This window comes from Carlito syrichta, unplaced genomic scaffold (genome assembly GCF_000164805.1).
Source record: "Carlito syrichta isolate Samal-C Ts95f unplaced genomic scaffold, Tarsius_syrichta-2.0.1 Scaffold113135, whole genome shotgun sequence".
NCBI lineage: Eukaryota > Metazoa > Chordata > Mammalia > Primates > Tarsiidae > Carlito > Carlito syrichta.
In genome coordinates, this window is record NW_007057231.1 from 216033 (window position 1) to 228161 (window position 12129).

General features: G+C 40.1%; 1 protein-coding gene across 2 annotated transcripts in view; it reads left to right on the plus strand.

The window, feature by feature from the left end:
- The window catches only part of DENND4C (DENN domain containing 4C), a 98364-nt gene that overhangs the window by 67231 nt on the left and 19004 nt on the right, over window positions 1-12129 (plus strand). The window contains exons 20-22 of one of the 2 annotated variants that reach the window (XM_008071288.2): window positions 5176-5298; window positions 6041-6187; window positions 10600-11744. In XM_008071288.2, coding sequence (XP_008069479.1) covers window positions 5176-5298; window positions 6041-6187; window positions 10600-11744 — 1415 coding nt within the window. Of the gene's footprint in view, window positions 1-5175; window positions 5299-6040; window positions 6192-10599; window positions 11745-12129 lie in introns of both variants that reach the window. The other variant, XM_021718864.1, reaches the window with a different exon arrangement.

Here is a 12129-nt window from a genome sequence, read left to right on the forward strand (position 1 = left end):
TGACATTTTTTTTTAAATTGGAGAAGCTACTTGTATGGGCATAGCCATGTCCTCTAAAATTAGAAATAAGTGTAATTAAAGTAGCACCTATATGTGTGTTGCACAGCCTCTCTCTCGTGGTTTTTTTTTTTTTTTTTTTTTGTTGTTGTTGTTAATATCTCAAGCTTTCCTTTAAAAAGAATTCTGGGTCTAATTCCTATGCTTCATCTGATGAACTTGTCTCAATGACTGAAGTTTCCTTTTCTCTGCTCTTTGTTGCTTTGCTTTTTGCTCTGTGCTGTTTCTTGGTGCTGCGTTTGTCCTTGACTGTCATGGTGTGGGTGCAGACAGACTGGTATGGCGTGAAGCTATGGATACACGTGTGCATTAATTCTACCTTTGAATGTTAACCACTTCAGGTAATTTCCCATTTATTAGGTTGAATTTTGCTGACATGCAAGGGTAGGGTGGGGGAAAGACCTTTTGTTATATTTTAAGTATTGTTATGAATGGAAAACAATTATCCTTTTCTTGGCTTCTTTCCTTCAGACAAGTATAAGCATATATAAACTCTCCTGGAAATATCCAGCTAATATTTTATGGTCAATTTGCAAAGCGTATTTTATTTTATTTGAAAATATATTTTGCCTGACTGTAATTCTTACTCTGAGGTTAGTTTGTAGTGTCATTGTGTTAAATAGTGTTATAAGCATTAAATAATTCATTATTCCAACAGTTGAGGTGGTTATTGCTTTCCAAAAATGGTCTGTTGAACACTAGTGCTAAAAAACACCTTCTCATAATTTCAGGAGGATGTATAAATCATAGAAACTTGACCAGACACAGTTGCTCACACCTGTAATCCCAGCACTTTGGGAGACCGAGATAGGAGGATTGCTTTGAGCCCAGGAGTTCGAGACCAGCCTAGGCAATATAGCAATACCTCACCTCTACAAATAACAAAAAAAATTGACTGGGCATGGTAGCACGCAGTTGTAGTCCCAGCTTCTTGGGAGACTGAGGCAGAAAGATTGCCTGAGCCCAGGAGGTTGAGGCTCTGGTGAGTCGTGATCATGCCACTGCACAACCACCTGGACTCAAAAAAAAAACCAAACAATCATTGAAGCTCAACATGTATGTTACAAACCTGTTTATAATTGATTTTCTTAATTTATAGTCCTGTTTGTATATTAACAATGAGGAATTTTTATGAACTTTTCACTTTAAAGCTACCTTATTGTCTTCTGCATTTTTTCCTAATACTTATAGAAGAAGTGGGTTTTATATGTAAAAGTCAACAGAAATAATTTTTTTTTTTTTTGAGTTGGAGTTTCACTCTGTCACTCAGACTGGAGTGCAGTGGCCGCTCCCGGCTCCCGGCCACTGCAGCCTCGACCTGCTGGGCTCTGGTGATCCTTCTGCCTCAGCCTTCCAAGGAGCTGGAACTCCAGGTGTGCGCTACCATGCCCGGGTAACTTTTGATTTATTGTAGAGATGAGGCCTCGCCAACTTGCCCAGGTGGGTCTCGAACCCGCGGGCTCAGGCAATCCATTCACCGCGGCCTCCCAAAGTGCTGGGATTACAGGCTGAGCCACCGAGCCCGGCCAACAGAAATAATTTTTTAGTATGAAACCAGTTTACCAGGAATAGTAATAATAACATATAAACACTCACCTTTGCTCCTCTAGATTTTTAAGATTGTCTCTTTATGGAGGCGATTTAGTCCTTAATGGAAAAAAAAAATGACCTCGTAATCTTGGGTATTTGGTTTAAAGATTGTAATAGTTGGGCAAGAACTTTTGGATCCCTTTTTTAAATTTTTTTTTTTGAGTTGGAGTCACTCTGTCGCCCAGACTGGAATGCAGTGGCCGCTCCCGGCCACTGCAGCCTTACCTGCTGGGCTTCGGCGATCTTCCGCCTCATCCTTCCAAGTAGCCAGAATTACAGGCATGCGCTACCACGCCTGGCTGATTTTTTGATTTATTGTAGAGGTGAGGTCTCGCTGCCCAGGCGGGTCTTGAACCCACGGGCTCAGGCATCCACTCACCTCAACCTCCCAAAGGTGTGGGATTACAGGCTGAACCACTGAGCCCGGCTGGATCCCTTTTTTATATATTTACTTTAGCTGCATTTCAAATGGTTGAATCCAAAATATGGAATTTAGTGATTATTAAATATTAATTTAGATAAAATGTGATAGTTTTGGAGTCTTTCAGCCCAGATGCTTACATTGCTCATTTCATTAAGGATTATCTCGTGTAATTTTCCTACTTGGTACCTGATATAGAATCACTTAGCTGTTGGGGCATGTTTGAGCTGGATCAATTTACCTACTTTCCAGTCTAGTGTTCATTTCATGGCACCATATCGCTTTACTAGATTTTCTGAGAGGGTCAATAAAAAAAGTGACTGAAGTTAGTAATTCAAAATAATAGTGTTCAAGGACATTTAATTATTTTATTATCTGGCAAACCCAAAGTATGGTGGTAGTTTAATGATAAGTGGCAGAATGCAAAAAGTACTACATATTTTGTTTTATGTGTCTGTCCTTGTCATCTTTTTTTTTTTTTTTTTTTTTTTTGAGTTGGAGTCTCACTCTGGCTCCCAGACTGGAGTGCAGTGGCTGCTCCCGGCCACCGCAGCCTTGACTCCAGCGATCCTTCCGCCTCAGCCTTCCGAGTAGTCAGAATTACAGGCATACGCTACCACGCCCAGCTGATTTTTTGATTTATTGTAGGGATGAGGTCTCGCCAAATTGCCCAGGCGGGTCTTGAACCCGCAGGCTCAGGCAATCCACTCACCTCAGCCTCCCAAAGCGTGGGGTTACAGACTGAGCCACTGAGCCCGGCTATCTTTTTTGAGTTGGAGTCTCACTCTGTCGCCCAGACCGGAGTGCAGTGGCCGCTCCCGGCCACTGCAGCCTCCACCTGCTGGGCTCCAGCAATCCTTCCGCCTCAGCCTTCCGAGTAGCTGGAACTACAGGTGCGCGCTACCACGCCCAGCTAATTTTTGATCTTTTGTAGAGATGAGGTCTCACCAAGTTGCCCAGGTGGGTCTCAAACTCGCGGGCTCAGGCAACCCACTCACGTCAGCCTCCCAAGGCGCAGGATTACAGGCTGAGCCACCGAGCCCGGCTATCCTTGTCATCGTTATACTGACTTCTCAAGTAACTGGTCTTAGTTTTCATCTTAAATTGTGGAACTTTAAAGCCAAAAAAGACTCTTAAAAACTTTATTTTGAAATCATTTCAAACTTAGCTTTTATGAAGATTCACTCCTTTTTAATTTGCTTTATTGTTTGCATTTTCTGTGTTTACACATATCATTCATCTCTTTGAAATCATGTCAGCGGGGTACATAAATCTTGCCCTTTTACTTCTTAATATTTCGGTAGCCTCTTTCTTTTACATAACCACAATTTGCTCACTCAGTTCAGAAAAACATGGCTATGTTCCTTTAATCTGTAGTTTGTATTCCAGTTTGGCCAGTTGTCCTAATGTTTTTTGTGGTAGTTTAACTCCCCCTATTACTTCCCTTTAACCTGGTACAGTTTCTCAACCTTTCTTTGCCTTTTATGATCTTGAGCTTTTTGAAGAATTCATTTCAGTTGTTTTGTGTAATGTTCTTTAATTTGGATCTGATTTTTGTGTGTGTGGATTAGTTTATGCATTCATCAGGATACTACATAAGTAATGTTAAGTCCTTCTCAGATGACCACATCCCACAGGCACATAGTGTCTGTCTGCCCTTCAGTAATGATGTTAATTTTAATCACCTGGCCTCAGTGGTGTCTGATTTCTCTGTGTGTAGTTACTGTTTTTTCCTTGCAGATAATAAGCTATCTTTGAATGGACACTGAGATAATGTGATAATATTCTTTCTCATCACACTTTCTCTTTTAAATTAGGCATCTGTTGATGATGCTTACCTGAACCAATCTTTACTGTGATGGTTACAAAGTGATGATTTTGCCAACTCTATCACTCTCTCCACATTTAGAAGGTGACATTCTAGTTTATGGAAGAATTTGCCTTCTCCATTTTTTTTTCCTCATTGATTTATTATCAGTATAGACTCATGAATTCCTATTTTATTCACTGAATAATCTTTTACTGTCCTTATTTGGTCCTCAAATTATCCCAGTGATGGCCAGTGGCAGCTCCTTTAGGCTGGTATTTATGTCCTTTAGATATGCCCTATTGTGTTTTGGGGCAGTTCCTTTTTGGCGCAACACAATGTCTTCTGGCTCATTCTCGTCCCTTGCCTGCTTGAGTTTTGGAATCAGCCATTTCTTCAAGAATCATAGGTTCTTTTTAATGTGGGATAGACTTTAGAAGCCAAGATCTAGGCTCTGGGTATGCTCACTGTTACCAGATGTTACTGCTTTTAAATTTTAAAGCACACACGGAGCTAGAAGATATGTATATGTATAGTGTACATACAAAATAGTTTCAGAATTGTCATACCCATTGTCCTGTGAAAAACAAACCTACCAAGCAATTCAGGATTTGACTGTTACTCCCAGACTTAGGGTATATATTAAAAACAATATATTCAGAAGTTCCTTGGATTAGTTGTTCCCTGACAAGTTCAGTGTGGTTATGCTATTCATATGAAATACATTTGGCTTCATTTGTTTCTGGTTGCATTCAGTTGTACCCCCCTCATTTTACTGGCTTTGTTTTTTAAAATATATTACATCTCCAAAAAGAAAAACAATACAGCAAGCCACACTTAGAGAAGTTTTCTCCCTCTGTAGTCATTCCATCCTATTTTCCCCCACCCCTTGTAGGTAACCATTTTTTTTTTTTACTGTTTTCTGATTTATCTTTCCTTCATTTATTTTTTTAAAAGTAGACAATATATATGTGTATTATTCCATTTTTTTCCTTACACAAAAGGTAGCATCCTGTTGACACTCTCTGAAAGAGACTTTTTAAAACATCTTGTCCAAATCTCTTTAATTTATGGATGAGGAAATGAAGGTTTGGTGCTTCCAAATGTGTGATGCTCTTTAGTCTTGGATGTCCCTGTTTTTATTATTTAAAAAATGTTCTGTGTGCCTTGCGTGCTTTTTGTCTTCCTTTTCTCTAAGTTTTAATTGTGTTGATTGGTGGAATTTTCTTTTGATAGTTTATATATAAATTATAATAAGTATATAAAAATGTTTAAAATAAGTGTGCATTCTTTTTAACAGGTGGTCAGTCTGACCAAGGCTATGGGTCTAAGGATGAACTTAGAAAGGACGATGCAGAAATCCATGTGCCTGCAGAACAAGTAGCCAGAGAATTAATACCTAAAACAAAAGTGCAAACAGAAGGTTAAGTACTGAAATTTATGAACTTTACCTAGAAAATACCTGTATTAACTCAAAGTTTATCTTATTTGATAACTTTGGTGATAATTTTCAGAAATAATAAGTTCTGGCTCATAAGATATATGTACTAAGATACACAATCGACTTTACTGCCTTGTGTCTCTGAATTTTAGCATTTAAGAGCTCTTTAGAAACTGAGGTCAGCTTTTAATTTTGCAGGAAAGTGCAATCCATTGAGATATTTGCCAAAGTTACATGACTACTTTGTAACAGAACCAGGACTAAACTTTGAATAATCAAAACTTATATTTTAGTGCTCCTTTATATTTTAAAATGCTCTTTCACTCGCAGTCCTTCCGATATCAAAGTGGATGGTTTTCATTGGTAGGTTAAAAATAGTCTGTATGGTTTTCTTAGTTTTTATAAGACTCATTAAAGTAGAGATTTGTTGTAATCATTTAATGGAGATAGGGAGGAATGTTTTGGCTCATGGTAGTAAGACATTCTTCCTATTCTCTTAGACAAAGTGTACTTTCTTTGATGTTGTTTCTTATTTTAAGCATAATTTAAGTCAACATTGGTGACATTTATGGCATAAAGAAAATCAGAAACAAATCGGTAATAAAATAGTAGTATATTCACCTGACTGTTGGAGGAAAAAATACAGTATTTAAAAATCAGTGTATGGCTTCTGTGCAATGTTGGCGAAAGGAGGAATGATAACATTCAAATATTTTTTCCCTAGTGGTGTGTGATGTCTCTGCTATTGTGGCAAAACATTCACAGCCTAGCCCAGAGCCTCACAGTCCTACTGAACCTCCTGCGTGGGGCGGCAGCATCGTGAAAGTTCCGTCTGGTGTATTCGATATCAGCAACAAGAAAAGTAGCGCTGGTGAGTCTTTATATGTTGATTATTAAACTTCGAAAATGTACTTCTACGGACACATAGGTTTTTTTTTTTTACTTTCTTTTTCTTTTTTAGTTGGAGTCTCACTCTGTCGCCCAGATTGGAGTGCAGTGGCCGCTCCCGGCCACTGCAGCCTCGACCTCCTGGGCTCCGGCACTCCTTATGCCTCAGCCTTCCAAGTAGCTGGAACTACAGGCGTGCGCTACCACGCCCAGCTCATTTTTTGATTTATTGTAGAGATGAGGTCTCACCAAGTTGCCCAGGCGGATCTTGAACTCGCGGGCTCAGGCAATCCACTCACCTCAGGCTCCCAAGGCGCGGGATTACAGGCTGAGCCACCAAGCCTGGCTGGTTTTTTTTTTTGTTTTTTTTTGAGTTGGAATCTCACTCGGTCGCCCAGACTGGAGTGCAGTGGCCGCTCCCGGCCACCGCAGCCTCGCCTCCTGGGCTCCGGCGATCCTTCCGCCTCAGCCTCCGAGTAGCTGGAATTACAGGCATGTGCTACCATGCCCGGCTGATTTTTTGATTTATTGTAGAGATGGGGTCTCACTGCCCAGGCGGGTCTCGAACCCGCAGGCTCAGGCGATCCACTCACCTCAGCCTCCCAAAGGCGTGGGATTACAGGCTGAGCCACCGAGCCCGGCTTGGTTTTTTTTTTTTTTTTAAGAGACAAGGTCTCACTCTACCCAGTGGTGTGATCATAGCTCACTGTAACCTTGAACTCCTGATCTCAAGTGATCCTCCCACCTCAGTCTCCTGAGTAGCTGTGCTCGCCACCCTACCCAGCTAATTTTTTAAAGTTTTTGTAGACACAGAGTCACTATGTTGCTCAGGCTGGTCATGAACTTCTGGCCTCAAGTCATCTTCCTGCCTTAGCCTCCCAAAGTGCAGGATTACAGATGTGAGCCATTGTGCCTGACCTCACATAAATGTCTTTAATGACATTAAATTGTTGACTTAATTATAATGGAAATACTAAAGAGTCACAAGTGACTTTTGAATTCTATAAATAGGCTAAAAGAATTAAAAATTTTGTTACTTAAAGGCATTTACTTTTTTTTTTTGAATTGGAGTCTCACCCTGTCGCCCAGGCTAGAGTGCAGTGGCATGCTCATGGTATTTAATTTTTAAAAGGAAGAGTACTTAGTGCTCGACATTGTTATTAGAAATGCCTTTCCCTGTTGTAGCGTCTGTTCTCTGTTTGGTCACTGTTTCTCGTTGTAGACAACAGAAGCCTATACAGTGGGGCCTCCTGTACTCATCAAGAATGATGTGATCAAATCCCGGAGGGCTTATGAGGGACAGGGTGCTTCCTATCACTAAACAAAAATGGAAGAAAAAGTTTTGCATCATTTTCACTCTACACAAACATACTTTAATTTTGCTCATTTGTTATAGGCACCCTGAGCCACTTATTTGTGATTAAGTATTTGCGTAATAAATAACTTTTGCATGTGAGTCCCTTGAATTTGTGTTCACTAGTTCATATTGTAGACCTTTCATATATTCTTTTTTTTTTTTTTTAATTTTGAATGTGTGGGGTACAATTCAGGGTTAGGGATACAAATGTTCATTATGCAAGTACCTTTGTTGATGAGGTGTGCGCCCCCCCCGGCAGTTTTCCACTACTGCCAGTTCCCTTTTTATATTATTTCCATAGTTGTTTGCTTATGAGAGACTTTCATGTACCCTTTAAGCATGCATCTAAGCCTGTGATTTTAAAGGACAATGAAATTGGCTTGTGTCCTTTGTCCTTTTTTAGTGGTAGCAACAATTCACTTTTTTAAAGTCGACTGTCTTGTCTGAAAATATATCTGTTGTATGACTTTATGTATGTATATACGTATAGATCCCGTTTTCCCAGGCTGTTGATAGCAGGGAGGGTGGGGAAAAGAAGGACAGAGTTTTCTTCATCACAGGTTTAGAATCCTCTGAGAATATTGAAGTGGACATGTGGTCTGGGGACTGGTATGTTTTCTTTCCTTTTATTCATTTTATTTTCACAGTACATCCTGATCTGGGAAGATTTATTTCATTAAGAAAGAAAGGGGTGGAAATGGGACTTTTTGCCAGTTTATCAAACAAATTCATTTTAAAATTGAGTAAAATGTGCCACTAAGTTCCTGGAAATACTATGGGAACCAGTAATACTTACAAAGATTTGTTTCTCAAATACTGGGAACAGTTTTCAAAGCAGGTACATACTTTTAGTTGTATAATTGGTTAGTTTCATTCCCCCAAAATCTCTAAAAAATCTCTAAATGCTTATCATTAGTTCTAATTATTTGATATGATTATGATTATTTGTTAGCACAACTTGAAATTAGTACAAGGCTAAAAATAACCTTTAAAAAAAGATCTTATCAAAGATCACTTTTTTCCTTAAAGCTTTCAGATCATTATGGCTTTTAAAAAACAAATGAAAACCCTAAATATGAATGGTGTTTTTTTTAGTCCATTCGGGCTGCTGTAACAGAATTCTATGGACTGAGTGGCTTGTAAACAACAGAAATTTATTTCTGCCAGATTTAGTTATGTGTACCTTTAGTCTCAGCCACTTAGGAGGCTAAAGCAGGAGAATTACTGCAGTGAACCATGATTGTGCCACCACACTTCTGTCTGGGCAACAGTGTAAGACCCCAACTCTTACAAAAAAAGTGCTAGTCATAGTGGCTCCCATCTGTGATCCCAGCACTTTGGGAGGCCAAAGTGAAAGAATTGCTTGAGTCCAGTGTTCGAGACCAGCCTAGACAAGATAGTGAAACCTTATCTCTAAAAAAAAAAAAAATGGACGTGGTGGCATGCACCTGTAGTTCCAGCTACTTGGTATCCTGGCTGAGGTGGAAGTATCATCTGAGCTCAGGAGTCCAAGGCTGTGGTGAGTTCTAGTTATGCCACACTGCACTCCAGCATGGGTGACAGAGTAAGACCCCAACTCAGAAAAAAAAACAAGAAAAGAAGAAGTTTATTTCTCACAATTCTAGAGACTGCAACGTCCAAGGTTAGGGTTGTTAGCATGATGGGTTCTGGTGAGGGTTCTCTTCCAGGTTGCAGACTGCTGACACTTTATCCTTTCATGGCAGAGTGGGAGAGAACTCTCTGGGCTCTCTTTTAAAAGGGCACTAATCCTATTAATGCAGGTACCACTTTGATGACCTGATTATCCCTGAAGGGCCTCACCTTCTAACACCATCACATTAGGGGTTAGGATTTCAGCATATGAATTTTGAGGACACAAACATTAAGTCAATAACAGGTGGAATTTTAAGTTCCAATTATTCCAATAGGAAATAGCTTTTCGTCTTGGAGTAGAAAAAGATTGCATGGTAACAATGAGCAGCAAACTGCATGCTTCCCCCAAAGCTGGAAGGTCACCAGCATGTTTGTACTCTACTGGATCAAATCGGACTTACCTCTGTAGAGACTGAGATTATGTCTTTTTTATTTGCCATTATAATCCTAGTCCTACACACAGTGGGTGCTCATAGATATTCAGATATCTGCTGAAGGCGTGAATACATCTGAAAAATTTTTAGCCAGGCGCGGTGGCTCATACCTATAATCCCAGCACTTTGGAAGGCTGAGGTGAGAGAATTACCTGAGCCCACGGGTTTGAGACTAGGCTGTTCTTGAACCTGTGGGCTCAGACAGTCCTCTGGCTTCCGTCTCCCAAAGTGCTGGGATTACAGGCGTGAGCCACCGTGCCTGGCCATCCTGGATTCTTTTTCTTTGGAGCAGTAAGGCTTTGCTTATAGCAAATACATAATTCCTCTACAATTACAAATTTGCTTTGTACAGAGCAGATTTCTGGTAATCTTTGTTGAATTGGATGTAGGAAAGCTAAGATGGAAGAGGTTAATTCTCTTTAGGTCTGCTGTTCACCTCAGAATATATTTCCTAAATTGAACATAAGGCACTTGAAATGTAAGAAATAAGAATAGGCCTGTGTTTATTGATAAATGTAATATATTTTAGTGAAAAATATAGGTATGTTCAGCATATATTGCATGATCTTTTGTTTTTTTTTTAATGGGTGTATAGAGTATGAAAGGCAGGTTATACATGGAAATGTTATCTCTTGGAGACAGGCTTTAATAACTTTTTTGGAGAACTTTTTTCTAGATACCTTTGTTATCTCTTCTAAATTTTATGAATATTTTACTCTGAATATATGCCACTTTTATAATCATAAAAAAACATTTTAATAAAAGTTAACATTGGACAGCTGGGCACAGTGGCTCATGCCTGTAATCCTAGCATTTTGGGAGGCCAAGGCAGGAGGATCGCTTGAGCCCAGAAGTTCGAGACTAGGCTGGGCAACAAAGCGAGAACCAGTCTTTTTTTTTTTTTAAAGATACACTGGAAGATTTATTGTTAATATTTTATTGCTCTTTTAGATAGTACATCAAATGTGCTGTTTTCTACTCAAGATCCATTTGAAGATGCAGTCTTTCGTGAAGTTGCTAATCTCAAGAAGAATGGTGATACAGGAGAAAAAAGACAAAAGCATTTTCCAGAGAGGAGCTGTAGTTTCAGTTCTGAAAGCCGAGCCGGAATGCTGCTTAAGAAGAGTAGCTTGGATTTCAACTCAAGCGAAATGGCCATCATGATGGGTGCAGATGCCAAGATCCTCACAGCAGCATTGACGTGTCCTAAGACTTCTCCCCTTCATGTCGCAAGAACACATAGCTTTGATGATGTCAGCTGTCACTTCCCCAATAGTCGGACTCGTGTGTCTGAAAGCGCTTGGGATCCTGAGCGCAGGTCATCTCTGGTGCTCGGGATGCTTGAGGAGAGCCAGGAGCCCCCAGAACCTGTGCGTGATGATGGAGCTGGAACTACTGCAACGGAGGTCGCCTGTGGCTGCCTGCAAAGTGAGAGTAACGGCCGCCAGCCCAGAGATCTGATGAATAAGAGAAGCAGTTTGTATGGTGTTGCTAAAGCTGTCGAGAGGGAAGATGTCGAAACTGGACTTGATCCTCTGTCTCTTTTAGCCACTGAATGTACAGGAGAAAAAACTCCTGATTCTGAAGATAAGATGTTTTCTCCAGTTATTGCACGTAATCTAGCTGATGAAATTGAAAGCTACATGAACCTAAAGAGTCCCCTGGGTAGTAAATCTTCGAGTATGGAGTTGCACAGAGACGGAAACCGAGAATCTGACACGACTGCTGCATTCTTTCACCCTTTAGAGAGGAGATCGAGCTTACCTCTAGATCATGATCCCCCAGCACAGGACAATTCCGAAAGCGAAAAGAGCTCCCCTGCCGTGTCCAGGTCTAAAACTTTCACTGGGCGTTTCAAGCAGCAAACCCCTTCTCGAACTCCTAAAGAACGTTCAACTTCTCTGTCCGCCCTGGTGCGTTCTTCACCACATGGCTCATTGGGTTCTGTAGTGAATTCTCTGTCAGGACTGAAGCTGGATAATATACTCTCAGGGCCCAAGATAGATGTCCTGAAATCTAGTATGAAACAAGCAGCGACAGTAGCCAGTAAGATGTGGGTAGCTGTTGCCTCTGCCTACAACTACTCAGATGATGAGGTAAGAAAGTTTTATGTGTGTTGTCTGCCAGATACTGGACTGTTTATAGTACTGTTTTAAATATGTAGGCGATTTCTGGTAACCTTGGTTTACATATTTTAAAACGTTATGCATTTTTGGTCTCTTTCTTGAAGAACATAAATGTAAGGAAATTAATAATGTAGAAACAGTATCAAGGCCACTTTTTAATTCCATAGATCATTTTAGACTGAAACATTAAGTTTATTTCTTTGAAGGCATGAGTGATTTGTGTTTAAAGTGAACAATGATGCTATATTGTGTTCGCGTAGCACTTCACTTCTCGTATGACTTTCGCTCATTTAGTCTCCTTAATATGTACCGAGTCAATCTGCAGCTTAAGCTGTAGATTTTATCCTACATGACA